A 26694-nucleotide genomic window follows, 5' to 3' on the forward strand; every position below is an offset into this window, starting at 1 on the left:
GGCAGCGGGCGGTGGCGGCGGTGGCGGGGCCGCGCGCGCCCCGGGATGGAGGTCGGGCCTCGCGACGGGCGCGCGGAAAGCAGGTGGGGCGGCGAACGGGGACCTGGCGCGGGGCGAAGGGGGTGTGGGTGTACCGGGGGACAGGGCCCGCCTGGGCACGGCGGTGCGCGGTGGGCACGGCACGCAGCGCTGCGGGGGAGGATGTGTGCGCTGGCACCGGCGGCGAGACACGCGTGGGGCAGGGCGCTGTGTCTGCACAGGGGGATGCACGCGTGGGATAGCGAGGTGTCTGGGGAGGGACACGGCAGCGAGCACGGAATGCGAGTGCAAGGACGCGGGTGGCAGCAGTGCTGGGGTGTGCTGGGGTGCGCTGGGGATGCCGGGATGCCCATGTGCTGCGTGGGTGAGTGTGGGAGCGGGTGTGCCCACTCATTACCTGAGCACAGCTACATGGTACCTGGGGTTGATCTGGGAGGAAGCAAACCCCCGCCTGCCAGTGGGGATCAATGCTTGCAGAGCACACCACCAGCTGCCATCAGTTTGGTCCCTCGTGGGGAGGAAGATCGTGGTGAGCATGGCAATGACAGTGGCATGTGGCCGTCGCCCACCTAGGGCCAGTGCATCACTCTGCTCTCCCTGCCCTTGGACAAGTGTCTTGGTCACTGGAGTGGGGGTGACAGCCACAGACGTGTGTCTGCAGTACCTGGTGCTCGGTCTTCTCTATGGTGGACAGCAACTCTCCGTCTGCTGTGGACAAGACAGCAGCTCCAAGCCTGCACTTTGCATACGTTATGCTTAAGGCCAAAGACACCCTGCCTGGACACTGCTGCCATTCTGGTGGCTTTGCTGCTTTTGGATGATGCCTGCCTACCATTCTTCTGGCGGTTGGCAGTATTGTACTTCCTAGGTGCTGAAGAGAAATCTTCAGCTTCTCTTAGTTTCTGCAGGCAAGGCCCTGTGCCTGCACGTGGCTGGTGGTGAGAATGGCTGTGCTGTGGTGGCCTTGCCTGCGTGGTCTTCATTTGTGCTTTAGGCCTGGTTTTCCTTGTTAGCACTTATGAAAGCAGCAGAGATTGTTCCCTGGAGCTGTTTTGATGATGAGTCCTATTTACTTCAGGTTTTTGCATGTCCTCAGCGTCTGCTTTGTGCTTCAGTTTTACCCTGGCACACACAAGTGCAGGGTGGATGTTGGATGGAAACTAGAGTGTTGGCTGTGGAGGAGGGAGCAGCTGGAACTTGATATGGGAGAGAAGCATTCCTTATCTTAGAGGCTCAGATAGCTGCTCTTATTCCTGCTGGGCAATGTCAGCTGAGCAAATGTTACCAGTGCTTTTAAAGCTATAGTGCAAGTTTGGGGTGTCTTTTGATCTACATGGTGGGAGCTATTCTCCCTCTTTAGCTAATGCTTCAGACCCAGCAGTTTCAGAAAAGCAGAAGGAATTGGCTGCATTCACATCTTTTTCTTTCCAGAATCATCTTTTTGCATTTTCTTGCCTTTGCAAGTGCAAGTCCTGCAGTACCAGACTCTACCATCCTGTGACTAATAAGGCTGACATGCTCCCCCAGGAATGAGAAAGGCATCATCCTCCCCAGGTGCTGACACAATGGAAGGGGCTTGCCTGTTCTCCTGGCTGCCACTGATGACTGGGGAGGATCCTGGCAGGGGTCCTGCACAGCTTTGTTGTCCATTGTGCAAATGGACATTTTAATTCCCATTTTAATTGCCAGCGAGGTGCCACTTTGCTATAGGTTGTGCCCATAGCTGGTAGTGGTAGGTAGAGGTCACTGGATCCATCTTCCCAGAGATCATGGGAAACCTAGAAGCAAAGGTTATTTTGCTGAAATCCATCCTTCTGCTGGCACAGGAGACAAAAATGAGGATCTTGTGCTGGGTTTTGCTGTCTGTCTTCCTAAGCAGCAGGTCTGAAATGCATCTGGGAGCATTGGCTGTAACACCAGTGTCGATTGAGCCCTGTCAGGAAGGTCAGTGCCCTTGTTCTGCCGGGCAAAGAGTGGGGCTTCTGGCTCCTCAGCACAACGGAAGGGTAGCGTGGAGGACACAGCAGTCCCACAGTGAGCAGAGAGGCTGTTGGCCAGCCAGGACAGGTTAACAAAAAGGTCTCAGCTCTGACACCAGCAAGGCTTCCAGGGACAGCAGGACAAGAGGAGGGTCCTTAAGGGGAACCTGTGCTGAGAGAGATGTAGGAAGGTTAGCAGCTAGTCCCAGGGAGGTGAGCTGCTTTGGGGGTCTGCTCTGTCACTGCCTCTGGCTCCCTGTGTGCTTATTGCAGACAAGTCTTGTGCAGACTGAAGCCCAGTGGACGCTATCATGGGTCTACAGGTTGTGGTCTTATGCTTGTGGGAGGCTTTGCAAGGATGAGCAGGTAAAACTCTCTGCCATGCTGGGAGAAGGCTGCAAACCACTTTATTCCCTGTTTTCTTCCTCATCCTTTGCCAGTGCAGAGCAAGAGTGCTCCAGCAAGCAGCAGCTCTGGGTTACATTTACTGGGGAAGCCTTTTGTGATTGTGCCCATTGGTTTATACTGGTACAAGCCACTCTGTGTTGTGTTTTCCTAGCCAGCCTGCTCCGTTCTCCCTGCCCAGGCTCTGCAGGGCTGACCTTTCAGGCTGGCAGAGCTCTTCTGACTGCCTCATCAGCCACTCCCCATGACTGCAGATGCATTATATGAAGCCTGCCTTTCTTTTAATCCCTTTTCCCAGCAGTGCTGAGCCTGCTGGAGGAGCAGGCAGAGGAGCTCAGGGAAGGAACTGCTGGTTGTCTGGGAGACCCAGGAACAGTGAGGCGGGAGCAGGCTGTGCGCAGCAGCAGGTTACGCAGTGCCTTCAGAATCTGCAGGAGGAACTGACTGGCATCATGGGGATGTCCTTGGAGGTGTGATGGAAGTCCTTCCACGACCTCAGCATCCTCAGCTCGACCTCTTTAATGTGCTAAGAAGGGTCGAGACTCCTGCAGGTAGAGGACAGGATTCAAAACGCCATTTCTAGCCGGATGCCTCCTGCACAGCGCAGGGAGGCACACACCAGGTGTTTGCAAGAAAGATGAGCTGCTTTTCTTTCCTTCCTTTCTTTCCTTTCTTTCCTTTCTTTCCTTTCTTTCCTTTCTTTCCTTTCTTTCCTTTCTTTCCTTTCTTTCCTTTCTTTCCTTTCTTTCCTTTCTTTCCTTTCTTTCCTTTCTTTCTTTCCTTTCTTTCTTTCCTTTCCTTCCTTTCCTTCCTTTCCTTCCTTTCCTTCCTTTCCTTCCTTTCCTTCCTTTCCTTCCTTTCCTTCCTTTCCTTCCTTTCCTTCCTTTCCTTCCTTTCCTTCCTTTCCTTCCTTTCTTTCCTTTCTTTCCTTTCTTCTTTCCTTTCTTTCCTTTCTTTCTCAATACTACCTAAGTGTATGATTCTGTTTTGGAAAGTGATTAGGGTTTGGTTTTATTTTAAATGAAGAAGTTCACCTGAGTCAGCAGCATGGCTCCCTGCCTCTGCTGTGAGTCACCTTTGCTGACTTGGACCAAGAGAAGTTCCTGCCCTTGCTGGCATGGAGGAGATGAGAAAGCCTTGGGAGAGCAACTGTTGTTTTCTTTCCACTGTCAGTAGCAGCAGCATTAAGCCATTCCTTGCTCCAAGGCTGGATTCAGCCTTTTATCACTCCAGGGCAAGAGGTTCAGTTATATTTGGGACAGTTCCTAACAGCAGGTTGATGTTGCTGCACCTGAAGATAGATTCTGGGGTGCTAAAGCAAGGAGACCATGCAGTGAGTTTATGGAACTGGTGGTTAAAATTAGGGACTGCATCAGAAGTTGTATTTAAGGAAGAAGGGGGATGCCGATGAGTTCTCTGACCTACTCCACCAGTGATGGCCTCTGCAAACACCCTTGGCCCTCCTGGCTGGGGGAACCAGATCTATTAGAGCAGGAGAGCAGAAGCACATGTGCTTCTTGCAGGGGAAGCTCTGCCCATGTACTGTGACCTCTCTGAGGCACATTGCTCCCTTTGCCCTTCCTGTAACTTGAGGTGTTTTTGTGATGTGATATGAATTTGCCTTTCCCCATGTCAGGCTTTGTTTAGCACGGCAATGAGAATTCTCTTTATTCAGGAAAAAACAAGTACATTTCTCAACACTGCTCTGAACACCTGCTGAAAGAGGGAACTTGAGAGCAGCTGGGACTTACACTTTCTCCATCCCTCCTGGCAGCCCAAGCTTTGGCTCTGTCAATGGGAAGGGAGCAAACCTTGCTGATAGTTCGGGGTTAACCCATGAACCTAGGCAAAGCTGAAATGTGGTTGGCTGTTCTCTCCTGAGTTCCCTGCCACCAGCAGCCAACTGCATGGGTCTTAATTTCTTCAGCCTTGTGTCACTGTATGCTCATCAGTGGGCACCATGTTCCAGCCCAGAAACAGCTGGGGTTTGGGTGCCAGTAGGATCATCATTGTCTTACAGGGATTTGATTTACTTTTGTTAGCTTCTGCATTACATCTGCAAAGGTGCTTTTATTGTGCTGCTCATTCCCTATGTGCTTCTGAGTTCAAGATTTTAATATTTTGAGTTATTTTATTTGAGGATTGAGTAACCTTCATTTCCCTGTGTTAGGAGGCAGCTGTAATGCCAACCTGTTGGATCACGGATTTCTGCCTCTGGGGAGATGCACAACTCCTTCAGTGTGACAGTTCGTTTGGAAGGGCACATCTCTGGCTGTCCTACCCCACATCCTTGTGTGCATCACCTGCTTTTATAGCATAAAACAACATGGGAGGGAGTTCACCAGACTCAGTGACTTGAAAGATCAATGGCGTGGCTGAACTTTCACTTGCATTTCCTAACGCTGAGTGTTAGAAATAGCTTAGGGAGGAGCTGCTGGCATGTTGAGCTCACTGGTTGCAGATGCTCTTTGGTCAAGGGCTGGTGGTGATGATCCCCAGATAACATGGCTCTGGCTGACTGCTGCTGTAGTCAACATCCATGGATGCCCTGAGTGGTGTCACCAGTCCCTGACACAAGGTCCCAGTGACAGAAGAAGCCTGTAAATTCAGAAGAGCCGGATCAGTTTCTGTGTCTCCCCAAGTCAGATCTTCTGGAAGCTGCCTTTGATTCCTGTCTGTGCTTCCTTCAGTCTCTCCTGAGATCAAGTCCTGATTGCATGTTAGTCTGTCATAAACATGTATGTACTTCCATATGCAGTTCTGGCTTAGAGCTCCTGTGCTGTCAGGGTGACAGGCTTTACTGGTGGGATGGGTCGGCTTCTGTGTGGTTTAAGCTTAGGTGGGCACTGAAAGTGGTGAGGTTACCCCAGGGAGACCTCACAAAGGGAGTGGATGGGCAGCTTGAAGTAGAGCTGATATTTGATGATCTGCTTGTTCAATCCATTTTGGTTATAGCAAACAAATCTCAAAAAGAGAGTATTGGCAAGAAAAGCTTGGCTCTAAATGCCAAGATTATGTTAGTTTTTAGTGTCCTTCTCTGTGCTGCAGAAGTGTGCAGCTCATACTTTCATCCACAAGGCATGAAGATGAAGCAGCTTTAAAAAATAGTAGTTGTTTCATATTTTTTTCCCCTTTTTTAAACTTTTCCTTTCTAATTTTTTTTTTAGCTGTGGGAGTCATTATCAGCTGAAAAACTGTGGCTTGTTCTTGCTAGTTGAAAGGCTGGACTTCCATTCTAAGCTGTCACCTCAGGTGCTTTTGTTACAAACCCTGCAGTGGTGGAGGTTTTTGGTTTTACACCCCAAAATAAACCTTGCAACATTCCTGTTGCATGTGAAGGAGTGGCTCCAATCTAAATACACGTTTCTGACAGCTGCTGTTCTGCTGGCAGTGCTGTCAAGCAGCTTAGCTGGGGACCTCAGTCACCCAAAGCTTCCTTCCCCAAAGTTGCTTTAGCTTGGGCAGATGACATTATCTCTGCACTGTCAGTCCCTCTTGATGGCAGGTAATGGTGGTTTCTTGCTGTATGCAGGGTAGCTGAGGGGGATGATATTGATGAGAAATGCTGTGCAAGCTCTGGAGTACAGCTGCAGTTTGCATTTAGCTCATGTCTGTTTTTGCAAGAAAGACCACTTGTACCTGCAGCAGCTGCAGAGCAGCTGTACAGACAAGAGCTGCAGACTAGGTTACCAGCCTTGGGGTGGAGCACCTCTGCAGCTTGACAGTGCTGAAGTGCTCGATGTGGTGGGCACTGCTTGAGGAATGTGTCTCTCTGTAAATGCAGGTGCAGTGTGGTAGACATCATACCTTTTGTGTGTGGTGGACACATTGCCTTGCAGATGCTGTGCTCCTGGTGGGCTGCTGCTCTGAGCAGTCCCTGATGGAGCATGGGAGTGAAGCAAGGAAGAGGCCAGCTGGAAAGATATCCTCCAGCTTTACTAAACAAGTGGTATATTGCAGGAACCATCAGTCTTTGTTCTGGCTGTCTCCTGAAGCCACGTTGGTGTTGCCTACCAGTCATCAGAATAACCATTACTGTATGGCCTCATGTCCACAAACCATGCATGGTAGACCACAGGGAGGTGTAAAGTCCTTAGCTCACCGTTGCTAGCTTCTGGACTACCAAAGATTTCAGCCTGACCAGGGTTTCCTTGGAGAGTGCAACATCACAGTGGTGTTGTGCAGCTCTTCTTGCTACATATCTGATATAACTTGCTGTGTTCTTCTGCAGGAAGGAGCATTGGAAGCTGCTGGGCAATCTGAAGACCACAGTGGAAGGTTTGGTGTCCACCAGCAACCCAAATGTCTGGTCCAAGTATGGCGGCTTGGAACGGCTCTGCAGAGACATGCACAGCATCCTCTACCATGGGCTCATCCATGATAAGGTAGGGCTCTGTCCTGCCAGCACTGTTGCCTGTCTGGAGCAGCATTGGTGCCTGTCATGAGCAGGTAGTGTGGTCTTGCTGCATCTTGCTTCAGTGCTCATAGCATGGAGTGGGCACAGTGCTTGTAGCAGTGTGGGAAATGACCAAAGCAGGGACTGAGCTTGCCTGACAAGGGCTGTGGTTTGCAGAGGGTGTTTTCTTTCTGTCTCATCCACTTTCAGGGTGGTTTTGCTAAGTACCTGTGCCCCTGTGCTGAGGCTAGCCTCTCTCTCCTTTCTTCTTGCTGCAGCCAAGTGATTGATTTGCATTTGCAATGAGTCAGCCTCGTATTGTTTGCTCTTGGAGAAGTCCCCGGCAAGCTCTGGCAAGAGGAACCTTGCATGTTTGCAGTTTCTGGTTAGCTGTGTTAGTAACAGGAGCTGGCAGCCAAATCCACGCTCTGTGTGAATGGGATATCTCTTTCCAGGCTCTCATCATGCTTTGCAATTGCTCACCCAGCCATTCCCCCTTCCATGCCTGCCTGGAAGAATTTTTCTCTCCCAGTTGTGTTTGGAGCCCTGAAGATCTCCCCTTCAGCTTGCAATTACCAGCACGATTAATTCACAGGGGAAAGTTGAGGCATGTCTGCAGGGTGTGCCTGAGGTCAGGTTTCCCATTGGTGGCTCTGCCACTCAGAGAGAGATGCAGAGGAACCCCAGGCAGCTTGCTTGGGCCAGCTGGATCTAGGAGCAGGCTTATAAGCCTCCAGGAACCCCCAGGCTTGCAGCTCATCCCATCAGGGTGCTTTGCTCTTTGGATCTGTTGAGTTTGCAGTCAGCATTCATTACGGTGCTGCTCTGTTCCTGCTAGTCCTCTGGTATGAACCAGAGATCTTTGGAAGATCCACAGAGGAAGAACCTACCTTTTATTTGTGAGGAGTGCTGTGCTCCCTTCTGGTAGTCATGCTATCAGTAGGCTTCAGGAGGTGAGATTGAAATGATTTCTCTTTGTCTGTCTATTGATAAGAATAGAATAGAATAAACCAGGTTGGAAGGGACCTTCAAGATCATCGTGTCCAAAGAGTTCATGCCAGAGTTCATGCCAGACCTGCAAAGCCAGGACCATGTATTGCTTTCCTCCATGCTTCCACTATAGGCAAAGGCAGCTCTTTCAATTAGGCATGTCTCTCCTACTTGGGCACATGTGACACCAACTGAGCTATAAAAGCTGCAAAGAAAGGCCTGTGAAAATACAGCTTCCTATGAACAATTTTCTCTTAGTTGCTCCAGTGAAACACTTTCTTTTACTTATTATTTTCTTACCATCTTTGTTTCCTGCAACTGGGAATAAATAAACAAAATTGTAGAATCATAGAATCAATAAAGTTGGAAAAGACCTCAAAGATCATCAAGTCCAACCTGTCACCACAGACCTCATGACTACTAAACAATGGCACCAAGTGCCACGTCCAATCACCTCTTGAACACCTCCAGGGACGGTGACTCCACCACCTCCCTGGGCAGCACATTCCAATGGCTAACAACTCTCTCTGGGAAGAACTTTCTCCTCACCTCCAGCCTAAACCTCCCTGGCACAGTTTGGGACTGTGTCCTCTTGTTCTGGTGCTGATAGCCTGGGAGAAGAGACCAACCCCCTCCTGGCTACAACCTGCCTTCAGGTTTGTAGAGAGCAATAAGGTCTCCCCTGAGCCTCCTCTTCTCCAGGCCCAACAACCCCAGCTCCCTCAGCCTCTCCTCATAGGGCTTGTGCTCAAGGCCCCTCCCCAGACTTGCTGCCCTTAAAAGTTAGGAAAAAAATCATATGCACATGTTAAGACAATCAGGGTAAGAGGTTTTTAAACTTCTGAATTAATTTTATTGATTTGTCTAGAAAACTCCAATTCAATCTAGAGGAGTGAAACTGCCATGGTAGTTCTCTAGTTTTAAAAAAGTCAAACCACCACCCCCCCACCCCAAACAAGTAAACCACAAAACAGAACCCATTCCTCTGATGCTTGTGAAAGAGGAAACACAGATGGAAGAGAAAAAACAATCAGTCTTTTGGTCAAGAGAGACATTTTCAGGCTGTGCTTACACCCAGTAGCGTGGTGAAGGAAACAACAACTCTGCTGCAGTTTGTTTTTAACAGGAAGAACAACTAAGAGCAAAATAAATCATTGTCTGAATAATGCTGAGACAAGAAGCTGGTAGAGATGCAGTGCCAAATCTCCTACCTGGGGCATGCAGCTGTGCTGGAGCCCTTGGTGCTGGCTTGCATCAGTAGACAGCAATGGTTGCTGGTTTTGGTGGGATGTGTTTGCATGTTGCCCTTTGTGTCCCCTCACTGAGGTCTGACTCTGAATGCTGAAACATCAGGACTCTCCTTCAGATCCTGGCTCCAGCAGGAAAGGAAATGGTGACATGAGAACTCGGTCAACCTTGAACTTGGCAGACCTGCTGTTGGTCTTTAGGTTCCTTATTGCACTGCAGCAAGGATGTGAGACCTTCAAGCTTTGTGTCCTGTCCCAAGACCTCTGCTGTCTTTGCAGTGTGGGAGACTGGGATCCTAGCTGGTGGAAGAAGAGAAGCTCAGGGGGTTGTTATCTGGACACTTGTAGGCTGACCACAACTGAGAGGTCACTGTGGGAGAGGCAGGAAACAATTCATCTACATCATTCCAGTGTTTTTTGAGTTGGTCCTGTGATCTACCAATCTGTGTTATACACTTGCTTTGTTTCTCTTCTGTAAAGCAGTGCTGCTCTTCCTCTGTCTGTTTTCTGGCCCATCTTGCCAGGTTTAGGGGTTGCCTTCTTGTAGTGAGGGGCTAATGGGGGGTGTTGTCACTGAACTGGGGCTTGAGTGGTGGTACCTAACTGTGTGTGCCCTGCACAGGTGTGCTGCAGACAGAAGGATTACTGGCAGTTTGTGAAGGACATTTGCTGGCTGAGTCCTGGCTCTGCTCATCACCTGGAGAAGGTGGGTTCCAATGGGGTGGCCTTGTGTGCCCAGTGGGGAGAGGAGAAGGCAGCTGGGCTGCAAGCCTCACCGATGGGATGGTGTCACCTTGGCTGTTAGCCTGCCATAGATAAAGCAGCTCAATGGCTCATGGAGGCTGAAGCAGTCATGTGTTTGTGTACAAGTCACATCCTGGGAGCTCAGCATGGCCTGGGCTGAGACAATTGGCTGCTTATTTCTTACAGTTTTCAGCTCAGCTGGCATCACCAAGGGAACCAGCACAAGCAGCCCTTGTGTGTGCACAGGGTGATTCATGTGTCTGTGTAAATCTCTCAAAGTCTGGGCTGTCCCATTTCGGGGTTGTGCCTTGACCATGCATTTGGTTCTTCCATTCCTGGCTCGTGCTAACTGCTGGCACACAGGATCACTCCTGGTCATCCACTGCCCTGTGCTGACATCTGTGGGCCCTGCCACCGGTGGGTGCAAGGGCCTGACCCCTGGTGGTTCCTCCATCCAGCCTGCTGCTACAGGGAGACGAGGTGTGACTCCAGCTCTTCAGACTGCAGCAGCTCAGGTGTTGCTGTAACCTTCCTCACTAAATGTGTCAGCAAGAACATGACCATCACTGTCAGGGTCAGGTTGGATTTGGGAGTGTGGGGTCCCTCTGGGTCAGGGGTGAGGCACATGGGCAGCAGAGCGTGCAGGAGAAATTCAGAGCATTGGTGGCTGTCAGAGGACTTTGGTCGCTGGTTGACCTTTGAAGTGTTGTTCCTGCCTGGTGCTTTGGCCTCCCTGGTGGCTGGGCAGCTGCTGTGACATATCCTCCTGCTGCTGCTGCTGGTGACCAGCAGAAGAAAGCTGCCAGGGGTAACCAAAGCTGTGCAGCGGAACAATTCCTGTTCTCCTGCTTGCCTCTGTGTGCCCTAACCTGTGCCTGGCATCCCTTTCCAGTTCATCAGCCTGCAGGAGAGCAGACAGCCTGACCCAGAGGGCCCAGGAGACCAGGCCATTGCACAACTGTGGCTGCAGCACAGTTTGCAGTGCCACTGCCTGTCAGTGCAGCTGAGACCACTCCTGGGGAACCGGCAATACATCAAGAAATTCTACTCAGGTAAAGAGAAATGGGCCCTTTCCTTCTTGCAGGAAATACCTAGCTGGTGGCATTTGCAAGCCACATGTGAGTGAGGGGACCCAGCAGTAAATCTGGTTTGCATGTGAGCAACCAGTGCTGTCAGACCGTGCAGGTGAGAGGGCCCCCCCTGAGCAGTGATTTTCTCTCCCCAGACACTGCCTTCCTGCTCAGTGACGCCCACGTCACAGCCATGCTGCAGTGCCTGGAGGCTGTTGAGCAGAACAACCCCAGGCTTCTGGCTCAGATCGACACCTCTATGGTGAGTTGTGACCCCAGCTTTACATCTGCCTCTCCCCAGACACTGACTGGCTGCAGCTGCTTCTGTGAGGTCTCATTCAGGGCATGTGGAACTCTTGGACAAGGAGCTGGATATGAACTAGCCAAAGAAGTTCCAAGAGGAGAGGAGAGTGGTGAACTGGTCCCTACACTGCCTCTGTGAGCCTGGCAGGGCTCAGGGTAGGGGAGGTGACTCTGTGGAGCCTGTAGTGGGATGGCTTCATTCTGGCAGGCATTAAGGAATTGAATATGAGGACCTGAGGACCAGTTCCATGTAAGAGGCACCTCTTAACAGTCCAAGGCTTCAGGGCCAGTAAGCAGAGCTGCCTGGTTGTGATGGACAGTCATGGTCAGAGTGGACAAGTAGTACCCCAGGACACCTGCCTGCCTGCTTCTGCTGGTGATGCTAATGAACACCCATGCAGCCCCACACCATGTGCCTCCTCCCCAGAAGAAGGGAACAGCTGCACAGAGCTCCTCAGAGAAGAGCGATTAATGAGGCTCTGCTAAACGGGGTCTGTGTTCTTTCAGCTGGCTGGCACGTCACTACCATCCCTGTGTGCCTCAGATCTTCCTGCTGGGACAAGAGAGATGTGTGACCACAACACTGAAGGATATGAGAGCCATCTGCCTGGGGTGCTGGGCTGCCAGGATCGTTCCATTGAGAGCCTGGTAATGTCTCCATGAGCCTGCTGTGTAGCTGTGAACACAGAGCTGCATCCCTTCTGCAGGTGCTTTTACCTCCCCGTTCTCCTGCCCCCAGAGCTGCTGCATCTTTTGCTGGCTGGTGGCCAGGCACTTGCAGGTCCATTTCATTCTGTTCTCCTTTGACACATAGGCACATAAATGCTGATTTATTAATGATGCCACCTCTCTTCAGCTTACCAGGAAGAATGATGGTCCAGCTCTAGTGACCAAGAGCCAGAGCCTGACTGCCCTCCCTGCATCCCCATATGTCCCTGCTGCAGGCTGTACACAGCAGCGCTGTTTTGGATCCTTCTCCAGCCTCCACCATCTAGCCTGCTCTGGCCTCTCAGGTAATGAGGGTGGACTGGGAAGCTCAAGATAGACCCAGAAAAGACTGCCTTTTCCCCCCTGCTTTTGGATTCATTGTTAATGGGTATCAAAAGATCTCTGCCAGTAATGGGAGGGAGATCTCTGGCCTTTGCCTGTGGTGGGAGGACATGCCAGTGGGAAGCCACAAGCTTACTACTATAGTCTGGTCTGCTTCTACCAAGGTATGTGACAACCTGCTTCTGCCTCTGTCCAGACAGGAGACCAGCAAGTTCTTCTGTCAGTTCCAGTGCCAGCCAGCCCCAGGACCGCTGCCCATCCAGCCGGACCTCCTCCTTCAGTGAGGGCAGGTCCCCTCTGGAACAGCCTGGCTCTGTCAACCACTTCCACATTCCTTCACCCAAAGACCCCTTCTCTCCAGCCAGTGAGATGAGCTCCAGCACCCCCAGCCAGAGCGAGGACACTTGGACAGGGAGCCAGGATGATCCCCAGAGCGACGCCAACGATGGCCCAGAGTACCTGGCCATTGGGAACTTGGGGCGCCGGGGCCGGGCGTGCAGCAGTGCCAGTACCAACAGCACCAAGAGCAGCAGCTCCAAACTCTTCTCCTCCAGTGGCTCCCAGAAGCTGGACTCTGTCTCATCCCTAGGGGAGCAGGGGGCAAGTGGAGGTGAAGGCAGAGGCCTGAGCTTATTGCGGCGGTCCAGCTTCTCGGAGGGACAGTCGTCAGCTCCGCAGGGCCTTCCCAGGAAGAGCCACGTGCGCTCACACTCCGACACCAACGTGGCCTCGGGGAAGCTGCACGGTAATGGGGCAGCTCTTGTGCCGTGGCTTTGGGGTGTGGGAGTCCTTGGTACTGGGAGGGTGATGCTGGCCACTGCTTTGACTCCATGGATCAGGTCGATGAGGGGAATGGTGGGAGAGCAGTTGGGAAATTTGGGGTAGCCTTAGCTTTCTCTGCTCCGCAGTGGAGGGATGGGTGAACGTCTTGCTTCCCAGAACGCCCTGGGCTGCTCTAGTGTTGGTATTGACAGATTGTACCAAAAACCTAGAAAATGGCAGTGATGCTGTGGATTAGCTGTCCTGCTTCCTCTCTAGCCTTGCCTGGCTGGGGCATGGAGTCATGGCAGGGCACTGGGCTGGGGCTTGGGGTCATGGTACTGATAATCTGCTGAGTTCTTCTGTGCTCTCGAGTGGGTTGAATGCATGTTTGGGGGGCAGTGGGATATGAGGGGACAACCAGCTTGTAGGCGTTGGCCCCACCAGTGCTGCCTTCGTGGGAGAAGTGGAGGACCCTGCTGAATAGTAACCAGCCTGTTTCTTTTCTCTCCCTTAACGCTGCCCTTCTCCTCCTCTGTCTGCTCAGGAGGCCTCAGGGATATCACCATTATAATAGAAGATCCAGTGGCAGGTTTGGGAGCCAGTGCAACAGCCCTTCATTAGTAATCATTGCATCAAGTTCAGGATTTTCATCAACCCTTTAGTATCCATTTAGAAAACAAACAAAAAAAATCTTTCTTCTCTATGTCCCAGCTGGTGCTTTGAAGCATAGTCAGGTTTGTGCATGCAACCTGCCTGAAGCTTGTTTTTGGCAGCAGTGGATCAGACCCAGAAGGGTGGCCCAGTTCCCCTGCATGGTGTTAGGGAGTGCTCATCACCAAGTCTCTGAACTGTGTCCCCTGCCCTTCCCTCTACCCCTCTAATTCAGGAGCCAGGAGAGGTTTTTGTATCACAGCTCAAGCAAGTAAGGGCTGGCAGCAGGTGTGGGCTTGAACATCTTATTCTTCTTTTACATTTAGTAGATCTGTGGTACAAGAAAGTTTGATATTGGCTGAGTTCAGCTGTATGCCAACCAGTTTTGGTTGAACCCACAGCCAGGACTCCTGGGTGCTCTTCTGGGCTTGAGGCAGGTTTCCTCATGAGCAGAAGTGCTGGGGTGCTGTCATTCCTTTCCCTCCCATGCATAAAGAGTCAGCAGCTCAAAAAACTGGGTGGTTCTCTTTTACATCTGTTCAGCAGTGGCACTGGATTTGTCGAGCTCACATCTGGGTGATGGGGGGCACTCATGCTGGGAAGTCTCCTTCCTGGAGGTGGTGGGCATTCAGACAGATGTGTCCAGCCCCATGTCCTCCTCCAGCACAGGATACTGAGGGCTCACTTTTACCCTTCAGCAGCAGGTTGCGTTGCACATGGCTTCCCCCAGGCTGGTGATCACAGGGTGGTTTCTGTGCTGTTTCTCATCAGGGTTGAGGTAGCTGCAGGATACCCTGTGAGGCTGCAGTAAGTAGCTGTGAGACCCTCTCACCCTGACAGGTCTTTGTCCCTCAGCCTGTGGGGTGGGTTGGTCCCAACCCCCATCCTGTTGGCTGATGCTTTATATTCTTGGCAGAGAGATGCTGGGTTTGGTAGGCTCAGGAGGCTCCAGCCATATCAAGGTTGTGACACAAAGCTAGGAGCAGAGAGGAATAGGAGGCTGAGAGGATGGAGTTGCCCATCTGTTGTGCTTGGAATATCAGCTGATGACTGCTCTGTGTCCACACCTGTATGCTCCTGTTCTGCTCCTGTCAAGGAGTTTTCAGTCTCCTTCATCAGTCCTCTGTCACTCAGCTGCTCTGTCCAGGTGCTCCCTGGGGCTGTGGCTCTCTGTAGAACACCAGCCCTTGTTGATCTGTCAGGTCAGCTCCCGGCAGTCTCTGCCAGCTAAGCCTGGCAGGGAGTTGCACCTCAGTGTGTGTATGGGGCAGAGCCCTGCCCACAGCCTGTGTAGGTCACCTTGAGCACTGTAGCCCAGACTCCGGGTAGTGTGCAGTGAGCATTTGCTTTTCATTCAGCAAGGGCATGTCCTTTAGTTGCCTCTTTCTGCTGTTAAGGCTGCATTGCAGGGCTGGGAGCCCCACAGATCCCTCAGATTTCTTCTTGTTCCCTGACTGTGGCCTGGGGGATAACTCTTCCCATGGAGGTGCTCCAGCAAGAATAGGCTGGCAGAGGCACTTGTTGGAGCCTGTTGTATCTCACAGATCTGTCAGGGAGTAAAGAGAGGAAGGCCTGAGACTCAACTGCTCTGTGACTTTCATGAGCTTCTTTCCCCTTCTCCTCTCCTACCTGAAATACCCTTCAAGTTTTTTCCCCTTCTGGGCTTGTCCTCAGCCATGGCATGGAAGAGGAAGATGTCCCTCCTTGCTTTTCATCCATTTGTGCCTGCCTGTGTGATGCTGAGACCCTTTCATTTCATCCTGTGTAATGGCTGGCCACCTCTGGGATACTGATGGGTACCTGGTGTCATCTTCCCTTCCAGAGTCCCATGGCGATCCGGGTGGAGGGAGAGGGCCAGTGTCTGCTTCCACACAGAGCAGTGAACTGAGCACACCAAGCTCCCTCTACATGGAGTATGGTGAGTGCAGCCAGCCTCAGCAGGGATGCTTGCTCCTGGGCAAGCTTTCATCAGTTGCAGTGGCCTCAGCTTCTGGCATGGCAGCTTCTGGCATGGGTTTATGGGATGCTGGTTGGGCACTGGCAGGGCTTGTTAGCATGGGGACAGCAGCAGGTCCCTCCCTCATGTTTGCCTCTTGCTTTTCTAGACTCTGGACAGTATCTCAGCTCGGGAGAAGGGATGTTCAGAAGACCCTCAGAAGGGCAGTCCCTCATCAGCTACCTCTCAGAGCAGGACTTTGGCAGCTGTGCAGACCTGGAGAAGGTGAGAAAGACAGCAGCAACCTGTGGGTATTGGAGAATGTATTTTACTACAGAGTCAGTGTTGCTTTCTTCTGTAGTGAAGATAATCCCATAGTATTTGCTGCACAGAAGAGTTGTGCACAGAACTTCAAGGTTGAGCTCCTCAGTGGTGTCTAGTAGCCAGGATCTGCCCATCCAGCAGTCTTGCCACATGTGGGGTTCCTCAGGGGCATGTGCTGACTCCCGAGGTCAATGTCTTACACATCCCCTTCATAGGATGCCACTTGTGTTCTGTGAGCATTCTGGAGCTCAAGAAGGCTTTAGTTTCTAGACCCTCATGGGTCAGGTTTTATGGGGTCAACAGGGATGAAGATCTTTTCTGCCATCTTCCATGAGTAATAAACTCTTCCCTGTAACAGATAGGGAACAAGATTTTACTAAGTCTTCCTTGTTTCTTCATGGTATGGCCATGAATACTTTTGCTCTTGCCTTGCAGGAGAATGCCCACTTCAGCATCTCAGAGTCCCTGATTGCTGCCATTGAGCTGATGAAGTGCAACATGATGAGCCGGCAGCTGGAGGAGGAGGAGGAGGACAGTGACAAGGAGATCCAGGAGCTCAAACAGAAGATCCGCATTCGACGCCAGCAGATCCGTACCAGGCACCTGTTCCCTGCCTGCCAGGAGATGGGCTCAGACAGTGGGTGATGTGTTTTGGGCTCATCAGCTAGTGGGATGTGGGGTTTCTGTCTGTTGCCTGCCCTCATTGCATCCTACCTTCTTGCCTGCTTGTGGGAAATGATCATATTGCTATCTGTGAAACTGCTGCTCTGGAAGACCCTAACAAGCCTGATGCTGTACATTGGTGACACTTGTGCACTGCTGGGGCTGCGTTAGGGAATGCGATTTCATTTTGAACCCATAGTGGTTTCTGTCCTTCACCTACATCCCTCCCTGCCCTGGCCATACCTGGCTATCAGCATCTCCCTTAGCTATCAGTGACCCTTCAGACCACTTCCATTGATGGCCTGGCTGTGTTGCATTTCTCTCAGATCTTGTGGCAACAGACAGCGAGTCCCAGTTCAGCTCCCATGGCTCCATGCGGCTCTCTGACTCTGGCTCTGCGGAGGATGTGGAAGAATACGAGATCCGAGGTAGGAGGGAACGGCAAGAAGTGTCAGCTTCTTGCATAGACACAGACCTCTCCTTTGTGTGGTTGTGTTGAGGTCGGTCCTGCTGAAGAAGAGCATGTCCCTCTGGCCTTCAGGATGGCATTTCCCAAACAAATGGCTGAATTATGAGTGGGAGCAGAGCAACCAGTTTCCCTGATATGGTGGCATGACTTTCTTTTGAAATCCTCTGTAACCCTCTAGCATTCATTGCCTCTGGCTGGTAGGTAGTTTCCTTTTCACTCTGGTCCACATAGCAGCTGCTACAACTAGAAAGAGATGGGAGAGCTGCCATCCTACTCTCCTCCCCAGGCAGAGGGAGCCATAGCTCTCACCACTTGACTCCTGAGTGGCAGTGGTGGGCACTGTAATACCTGCACTCTTTGCTCCTGGCAGCTTGGGTGGCTGAGCTTATTGCCCACAGGAGACCTCTCTGGGTCTCTGGCTGTTCCTTCCCTTTAGAGCAATGTTCGTCCTCCAAGGTGGATGACTTACTTCTCAGCAATATTTCCATTTCACTGACTTTAAAAAGAAGATGGAGGAGTCCAGTCTTCAGCTATAAACCTCCTGTCTCTTGACTGTTTGCAACAAAGCTCTACTTGCAGTCCTTGAGGGCTAGATTTTGGTCTCAGCTTTGAAGCCCACAGAGTGGTGTGTGAGTTCAGCTCTGGGCTCCTGTCACACGAGTGCTGCTCTTGTATTATGCCCTTTCTGTTTGGCCTGGCTGAAGCACTGAAGCCAACTGTTTTGTCATCACCATGTTATGCAGATGGTAACGATGGATCTAACCTGATTCAAATGTCCAAGAACGGCCTCTCAGTGTCAATGGCTTCCTTGTTCTCAGGTAGTACCCCACGGTGCTCCCCTGCGTGTGTGTGCAAGGTGTGTGTGTGCATGTGCACACTCCTCTGAAATCTGCCTGACTGGGGAACTGTGAACAGATGTCAGTGAGAAAAGCTGTGGCAGGATGATAGGGCAGGATGCAGCAGGGAGGAGGCAGAGGAGCACTGCTGTGGGCTCCGTCCCTCGGGGTTTTGTCGTGCAGTGTTTTGGATAGCGCAAGTGCCTGCCGTGGCGAAGATCTGTCTTATCTGGGCTAGGGTTTGGCAGGCTGATGGCACAGCTTTGTAACTCTGTAGCTACTCAAGGCTGAGCCTATGCTGTCTGAGGGCAGAGTCATCTACAGTGTGGGACCAAGCCTCCAGCCCACGTGCCTTGGGGAGTGTTTTCCTGCTTGACTTAGCAGAGCTGGCCTCACATAGCTCTGATATGAACCATGGCCAACCCTTCTCTTCCTGCTCAGGCTTGACTTGAATCTTTTCAGAAAGCAGTCCTGGAAGGAGAAGTAGTGAGAGAGACAGGGCACAGACAGTTTATTCACCCTGGAGGCCTTGGGCACTGGGATCAGATGCAGCCAGGTCTTGCTTGGTATTTTTATTGTTTACAGTACTACTGCATAATCCTTCTGGTCTGCTGTCCATGTTTAAATAACCTTCGTGTGCTCCCTGTTTGCTGTAGCAGGGGAACAGCCTGTGTGGGCAGCTGCTGATCTGTCAGGTGTTCAGCGTCAGCATGTTGCTCCTGCTGGCCCTTGGAGCTTCATGCCCTGTCTTTACAGCCCAGAGGTTTAATCTGGGGGGCAGGGTGGGGGTGTTCATCCTGGCCTGAAGCTGACACATGGTGTGATGTCCTTGGGTTTGGGGGCTGCTCACAAGCCTCCTGAGGACTATTCCACCTGGTGATAGCATTGGCAGCTTCAAGGGAGTGTCTGCAGCAAAGGCTGGGGAGCAAGTGGTGGCAGGATCCCACTGCTAGACTCAACAGGAACCTGGTGCCAGATTTGGCTCCCTCTGCCACCCCTGGGACAGTGCCAGTGCCTGAACACGCTGGCTCTGCCTCCCTGTAACGCTTGGCCCACACTGTGCTATGTGTGCCCTGCTGGCTGCTGGTGTTCGTTGTGGTGTAGGAGCGTGCAGCACCTTCCTGCCAGAGCCAAAGGCATATGGTTGATGCATGGCCAGGATCTGATGGGTTCTGTGCAAGTTTGTGTAGCTGGTCTGCTTGGGATGGAGGACTCAAGCTGTGCCTCCCCCAGCCTAGCACTGGGTCTGGGGAGCTGCAAGCCTGTGCTTGAGGATAGTGCGGTCGCTGCAGACTCAATTCCTAGAGCTCCCCAGAGGTACACACCAGGAGACCTGCTGGGCTGAAGGTTGTGGCACTGGCCTCTCTCCTGTCCTGACCTGTGGCACTTTTGCCTTGTATGTCCTCCTTCCCTTTTTATCTGCATTGGAGCAAGGGTTTCTGCCTGCTTTGTACTGCTGGAAGAGGCTCCTGTCGCAAGGTTCTTCCACTGTTGTGATTAATTCCTTGTCAGGGTTTAACCTGCTGGATTGAAAGAAAAATTAAGGTTCTGCTGGGTACTACCTGGTACCTGAGGCTGGCACCAAGGAAGGATGAGAGGCAGCCTAGGGCTGTTGGGAAGCTGCTGGAGAGGTGGAGGGAGGCTGCTGGCCTGCTCTCTGCATGGATACTGACATGTCTTGAGTGCTGGGCTTAGGCTGCCAGCCCTGGCTGTGAAGTCACTGACAGGCTGTAGAACAGCCACCCCATCTGATCTTACAGGCTGTGGTCAGGTAGAGAGAAGGGCTCTGCATCCCACTGCTAATCCCCTGCAGCACCTATACTGTATGTAGAGACCTACCAAACCTTCTTGTTAACCTTGCTCTCTGACCCTCCTAGCTTCTGTGTGTCTTGTTTCAGGCCATGTCACTGCTAGGTCTTGGTGTGTGACCTCTACCAGCAGCCACTTGTTTCCCTAGGCTCACTGTTTTCACAGCATCCCACCATGCCCTTCCCTTAGAACTGACAGGTGGCTTGAGTAGACCTCACCTCTCCTTGGTGCTCCGTGCCACTGGTAGAAGTTACTGCTGTAGTTCACATGCTTTTGAGCAGCTTGATTGAGTTTTAAAGTGAAGCTTTGATCCCCTGCCCTGCCCCATCTACCTTGTCTGTTTGTGATTCAGATGCAGACATCAAGAGGAACCCAGACTCCAGCAGGAAGTCCTTTTTCTCCTCGGAGTCCATGTACGTCTTCAACTCGTGGCAAGATATTTTGGTACCAAGTTCCCCTTCCTGCCCAACTCTGTTCTTCCACATGCACCAGCTGCTGCTTTGCACTGGAGTGGACCTCCCTTCCCTTACTTGGTGGGGCACTGAGTTCTAGTCTTAAAGGACAGCAGCACCTGGGATGATGAAAATATTCATGTGAGGTACATATGATATAGTCTGGAGTCAGGAGAGATGCCCACACCTCCTAGCAGGTAAGAGGTTGGGGAGACACGCTGGCACAACCCAGAGCATCTAGACTGGCTGCTGGCTTGCAGCTGGCTCTGAGTCTCCCCTACCTCCTCCCCTCTCAGTAGAGATGGCCTGTTAGGTTACATGGTACTGCCACCTTTTCTCCAACCCATGCTGCTGGACTGTCACCTGGAGGTGGAATTGCTGGCACACAGCACTGCCCTCAGACTCTCTGCAGTGCAGTCAGCAGCTTAACCCTCAAGTGCTCAGTCCTTTCTTGGTACTGCCCTGGGGCAGGGAGGTGGGGGCAGTGGGGAGGTGAATCACAGCCTGCTCTGTTAATGCTCTAAAAGCAAACCCCTTTTGGGATGCTCATTGAGTGATACAAAGCTGTGTCCGTGCTTGGCAGCTTGGGTCTGTTTGTACTAGGAGAGGAGTTATTTCTGGCTCACACAGACAGTGTCTCTTGCTTTGCAGCTTCCCCTGCAAACAGGCACATTTGTAAAATTTGTGTTGCCTGCCTTTCTAAACAGTTGCTGTGCTGTTAGCTAGCTTTGCCTGGGGCTGCCCCAGCTGCCTGCAAAGACAGAAATCCACCCATTTTAAGCCTGTGCAGCAGTGCAGAAATAAGGTAGTAGAGCTGAAGGGAGCATCTTTGGTTTAACCTGGGACCAGCACTGGGTTGTGAGGATGACACAGTTGTGAGACCCAGTACTAACCACTCCATTTGCTGTCTAGATCCCACTCCTTTCTCAATTCCAACTCGGCGGAGGCTGTGGCCATGGGCTTGCTGAAGCAGTTTGAGGGCATGCAGCTCCCAGCTGCCTCTGAATTGGAATGGTTGGTCCCTGAGCATGACGCCCCACAAAAGGTAGGGGTGTGAGTCCCTAGTCATCGATTGCATTTGATCTTCCCCCAACCCCTGGCTTCTGCCCACTGCCAAGAGGCTTTGTCAGTCCTGGTAATCCTTCTGTGGAGCTGGAGGAGGGGTTTTGTCCAGGCTCTGGAATTGCATGCAGCAGAGCAGGGCTCTTCCACCTCATCCTTATACAGCAGAGTGCCTTGATTTCTGAGGACATCCCTTGTCCAGCCCCTGTTCAGCTGGAGCAGCAGCTTGGTGCCTGGCAGTTTTCCAGAGGGTTGCAGCTGCAGTCCAGCGAGGTGCATTGCCTTCAGGGTAGCAGGCAGGGAACTGATGTTCTTGCCTCTCCCAGCTCCTGCCCATCCCCGACTCTCTGCCTATCTCTCCTGACGATGGAGAACATGCTGACATCTACAAGCTGAGGATTCGGGTGCGTGGAAATCTGGAGTGGGCCCCACCGCGACCACAGATCATCTTCAACGTCCATCCAGCCCCGACGTAAGGACCTGTGCACCTGAGGGCTCCCTGGGGACCTGCCCTTTCCAACTTTGTTCCGTCAAAACTAAGGCTCATTATCCTCTCCTTCCCACTTGATTGCTGGGGCTTCTTTGCTCTGAGCCTGGTAAATCTGCAGTGGTCACCATCAACAGCTGATGCTGTGAGATCAAGCCAGTGCCTGATGCCAGTGCTTTTGGTGTGTACCTGGGCACAACAAGGCTTTTCCCTTTGGGTTTGTTGTCCACACTCAAATGGCAAAGCATGTGGCCATGTCTGCCATCCAGACCTGTGCCAGTGCCTGTATTCTGGTGCCAGATGCCATGAGGGCTGGACTCATGCATGTCTCTTGTCCCTGAGCAGGAGGAAGGTGGCCGTGGCCAAACAGAATTACCGATGTGCAGGCTGTGGCATCCGAACTGATCCTGGTAAGTGCTGGGACCCTGACCTGCAGAGTGGGAAGACCCTGCAGACAAGTGGGAAGAGATGTAGTAGGTAGGTAGTGGCAGAGCTCAGCTCAACCTTATAAGGAAACGGTGTACTACTTCTGCCAGCTCTGCCTGTGCATTGGTGTGCACTACCCACAGAGGAGCCTTCTTTGGAAGATCATGGGGCAGGTAGAGACAAAGAGCAGCCAGCTTGTCCTTTGGAGAGCATTTCAGACATTGACTCTTCTAAGGCAAAGTCATCTGTTGAGGTCCTAAAGCTCCCACAGGTTCTGCTGTAGTTACAGCTGCAGAAGTTTTTGACCAGCCACCTTTCCAGAATGCGTAGGTAGATGTGGCTGTGTGAAACTGGACTCTGGTCCCAAATGCCTCTGCGGCTGGCAGGAGGCTTGCAGACCACAGGGGCTGGAGGAGGTACCAGAAGGGCAGGCTGGCTTGCATGTTGGAAGTGCTGAGCAGCACTGGGAGTCCAATGTGTTTGGGCAGAGCTTGTGCCTCAGGTGACCTCCCTGTCTGCCTGGGTTTGGCCAGATTACATCAAGCGGCTGCGGTACTGTGAGTACCTGGGGAAGTATTTCTGCCAGTGCTGCCACGAGAACGCGCAGATGGTCATCCCCAGCCGCATCCTGCGCAAGTGGGACTTCAGCAAGTACTGCGTCAGCAACTTCTCCAAAGACCTGCTGAGCAAGATCTGGAGTGACCCCCTCTTCAACGTGCAGGATATTAATCCTGCCCTCTACAGGAAAGTGAAGTCTCTCAACCAAGTGTGGGTAAGACCCTTTCCATGCCTTCCTGAGTGGGGTTTGGGTCAGGAGGGTAAGCTGTGTTCCAGGGAAGCCAGGGAGAAGCAGATATTTCCCGTTTTGAGGCACACAACCTCAGCACCATGGGTTTCCAGTTATGTCATCTTCTTTGTCCAGTGACATAGGAATGTCAAAAGAAATTTCTGCCTGGTGTCCAGCTGGGCTTTGGTTTATCTCCTGGAGCATGTGACAATGGTTGTGCTGGCTTTCCCCTGTGTGGTGTAAACATTTTGGTGACAAGGGAGCAGCAGCCGTTCCATCAGTGCAGGAAATGGGACAGATCTGCTTGGACAAGGACTGTGCTCTGTGTTCTGATTCTCCTGTCCCCCCTTCCTCTCCAGTTGCTGAGGATCCAGCTTTTCCACATGAAGAACATGTTTAAGACATGCCGGCTAGCTAAAGAGTGAGTCCTGGGCTGTGGGAAGAAGCTGTTTTCTGGTCCTGCATCTGTCCTGTGGCAATTTGCACTGAGGATCTGTGCAGTCTGGGCAATGAGCAACAGGGGCAGAGGGAAATGGAGGAGGAGAGAAAGCAGAAGCAGTGCAGAGATGGGGCTTCAGTGGGTTGCTTTGCTCTGAGCTCTGTTTTCTTTGTCCTTGGCAGTATCCTGGACTCCTTCGATGCAGTGCCTGGCCACTTGACAGAAGATTTGCACCTCTACTCACTGAGTGACCTCAGTGCCACAAAGAAGGGGGACCTGGTACCTCGCCTGACAGAGCTCCTGAAGGCAGGCAGCCTGCATGTCGAGAAGTGCATGGTAAGGTCTTCTCAACTGCCTCCTGCAAGGCTCCCCACCCTCGGGAGCAGGCTTTGCTGCACATAAAACTGATGGGAAGTCCTTTGGCATGCAGGGCAGCCACCAAATTAACTGCTTCAGTGGTAGCTTCTCCTGCCTGCTCCACAGAGTTCCTACCCCACACATCTGGGATGTTTATTATTCCATTTTGGCTCTTCTACACATGCCAATTATGCCTTGCTGTGCTCCATGCTGGGAAGGGGCTGTACCACATAGAGCAGGGCACCACATCCTGCTGTCTCATTCTGCTTTACCTCCTGCCCTACTTGCTAGGGAGGTGAGCATTTAGCCACTTTCCCCTCACCTTTTCTCCTTTCAGCTGTGCCAAGCCAAAGGCTTCATCTGTGAGTTCTGCCAGAATGAGAGTGACATCATCTTCCCCTTTGAACTCAACAAGTGCAGGACATGCGAAGGTGAGATGGAGAGAAACAGGGAGAGGACAGACCTTGGGGCCACCAAAGTCTGCCTGCATTTTTGTATTTGTGCTAGAGAGAGGTATAGAGCCAGAGCCAGCCAGACCAGTGTGCCTCTGCACAGCCCGTGTCTGCCACACATTCTCTCAGCAGCAGATCAGCATTCTACATGTGTGTGGCGAGAGCTGCTGTCGTTGACGAGCATGTAGGTCCCTTCCTGACCACACTGTGTGCTGCTTGTCCTGGCAGCAGCAGGCAGCTGGGTTGTGACTGCAGCAATTTAGTGCCTGGGAGCCCTGGCTTCCCTTCTACTGTGGCTACAAGACAGGCCGCAGCCTGCATACAGCTCTCTTGCTTCTACTTGGATAGTTGGAGCTGACCTTGTAGAGCAGGGAGGGCCAAAGGTTTTGTCTCTGTGCCCATCCTGCCTGCCAGGAAATCCCCAGGCCCTTTCAAGACTCATCCTTGATAATGACCAGTACTAATGGCCCAGCAGCACTTGTCCCTGCAGCTTGGGACCAACCTATCAACTGGCTTGAAATGGCTCTTGACAGCATGCAAGCCTTGGTTTGGCAGGACCAATGCCAGAAAAAACTTGGTGCAGAGTCATTATTTTCTTGGGGAATGAGGAAAGTTTGGGGAGGGACCTCATGCAGAGAAGGAAACCTCCCACCTGTACTCCCACAGGCTTTGCAAGCCACTGCAGGGACTCTGCAGCATGACTTCCTGCTGATTCCAGGATGGTGCTGGACCCCCACTTCTGGGGCTTGTTCTGCCATGGCATTGGATTGAAATATCCATGTGGACAAGCCCCTGGAGTGCAGAGTCAGGCATCCTGGGTCAGCCTCTACCAGCTCTCATACATGCTCTACCCCACAGAGTGCAAAGCCTGCTACCACAAAGCCTGCTTCAGGTCCAGCCACTGTCCCCGCTGTGAGCGGCTGCAGGCCCGGAGGGAGCTGCTGGCCAAGCAGAGCATGGAGTCCTATGTCTCGGACTATGAAGATGAGCTGGAGCAGCCAGAGGTGGTGGCAGCCACATGAGCACGTTGCAGCAGAGGAGCAGGTTGTGGCTTTATGTGTGCCCTTTGTCACCAAAGCCTGAGCCACGCAGACTGGAGATGAGGACTGTCAAGAGGCCTGGAGTGCTGTCTCAAAGGGATCCGTTTTCCCCTGCGCAGTAGTGCTGAGCTAGGGAAGGGGCAGCTTCCATCATCCAGGTCTGCTCCAGGTACTGCTCACACTCCCCAGTGCCTTTGGGGAAAAATGGCTGCTTCTGCCTCTCCTGCAGGCAAAACAGGGGTCTTTTCCAAGCAGTTGTTCAAGCTGGATCAGGCAGGGCTTTGCTGCCTGTTCCCTTTCCCTGCTCCTTGGCAGGGTCCCTTGGGCAGTGGCTGGCACTTTCTGTTCATCAGCTGGATACTGAGAAGCTCTTGCCACGTCTGCTTCTTGGAGTTGGCTCTCGAGTCTCCGATATTCTGTCCTGCTGCTGGGGGTTGTGTACATGGAGGGGGGGTAGGGGGGTTGGGGTTGATTGTACATTTAACAGCTTCCTGTCCCAAATCTGTCTTGCAACACTACCAGAGAGCAGTTGGACTCACCCCAGGAGCAGAGGAGGTGGCAGTGGTGGAAATGCCAGATTTCTGCCTCTCCTTCCCATGCCGTCCGTGCCGAGCTGCTTTCCTTGCCCTCTGCCTGCAGCCTAGTGCTGCTGGGTTTTTGGCAGAAGGAGATCCCCATGGCCAGAGGATGCAGTAAGTGAGGTTTCCAACCCCTCTTCCACCTTGTGCTGCTGGTAATCCTCTCATGGGGGAAAATGTCCTCTTCTAAGGATGACATTGGACCTCACGCTGGTGGCATCAGGATCTGCCTTTGCGTGCAGCTGCTTTCTACCTGAGACCTATTGGGATGCAGGTGAGGGCTTAGCCCTCCCACTGCATACCCCGAGCCTCTCTCTCAGTTTGTCCTTTTAGGCTGAGCTTCTGTGGTTTTAATCTGCTGGATTTTATTTTTTTAATGCAGTTCTTTGTGTTTGTTTTGTTTGTTTGTTTTTTAACTGTGTGTTCCCCTTGCCAAGGAGGTGCTGCTTGAAATGCCTCTTTAAGGGACATGCGATCTGCTTGGGACCTATATGAAACCTCCAGGGCTGTCCTGCTTTTGCTTATTCACCCATGGATGGAACAGGCATTTGCCAGGTGACCCCTGTCACAGCAGATCTGCTCCCCTTGGGTGAGGGGTCTCTGAGCCAGGCAAAGCCTTGAGGCTTCCTGGCTGTGGTGCAGTGGGTGGCGAGGCAGCTTGCTTGCAATAAGGGAGTGCATGTGAGAGAAGGGTTTGGCACTGAGGTGCTGTAAGGGGTTGGTCCAGCACAGAGCTGCCTGCCACCACCGATAGCTCCACAGGGTCAGACCTGGTAGCACAAAGTGAGCTTTGTGCCCTAGGGCTAGTGGTCTGTGAAGGAGGCGCCTCTGTGTCACCAGGGGATACTTTAGCCCATGGCACAGGTGAGTGTTCAGCAACACCTTAGCATGAGTGGGATGTGGCAGTGGGGTGCTGGGAAGGAGGATGTGTCCTGCATAAT

The 26694-nt window shown here is 52.2% G+C and overlaps 1 protein-coding gene across 4 annotated transcripts; it reads left to right on the forward strand.

The window, feature by feature from the left end:
- On the forward strand, nucleotides 1–26134 carry RUBCN (rubicon autophagy regulator). 4 transcript variants are annotated; one of them, XM_068164022.1, is made up of 23 exons: nucleotides 1–83; nucleotides 6655–6808; nucleotides 9679–9762; nucleotides 10693–10852; nucleotides 11026–11132; nucleotides 11681–11821; nucleotides 12030–12186; nucleotides 12420–12968; nucleotides 13530–13574; nucleotides 15459–15554; nucleotides 15742–15857; nucleotides 16332–16533; nucleotides 16886–16987; nucleotides 17772–17846; nucleotides 20026–20086; nucleotides 21038–21170; nucleotides 21514–21659; nucleotides 22020–22084; nucleotides 22634–22872; nucleotides 23247–23308; nucleotides 23509–23662; nucleotides 24021–24114; nucleotides 24994–26134. In XM_068164022.1, the coding sequence occupies exons 1-23, from the start codon at nucleotides 46–48 to the stop codon at nucleotides 25155–25157; spliced, it is 3144 nt and encodes a 1047-aa protein (XP_068020123.1). In that variant the 5' UTR covers nucleotides 1–45; the 3' UTR covers nucleotides 25158–26134. The 4 variants fall into 4 exon arrangements, with proteins under 4 accessions (XP_068020123.1, XP_068020125.1, XP_068020124.1 ...); XM_068164024.1 differs by lacking the exon at nucleotides 17772–17846; XM_068164023.1 differs by lacking the exon at nucleotides 13530–13574.
- The last annotated feature ends 560 nt before the right edge of the window (nucleotides 26135–26694 follow it).

Source organism: Melanerpes formicivorus, unplaced genomic scaffold, assembly GCF_026170545.1.
Source record: "Melanerpes formicivorus ecotype bairdi unplaced genomic scaffold, bMelFor1.0.p_v2 SCAF_76, whole genome shotgun sequence".
Classification (NCBI taxonomy): domain Eukaryota; kingdom Metazoa; phylum Chordata; class Aves; order Piciformes; family Picidae; genus Melanerpes; species Melanerpes formicivorus.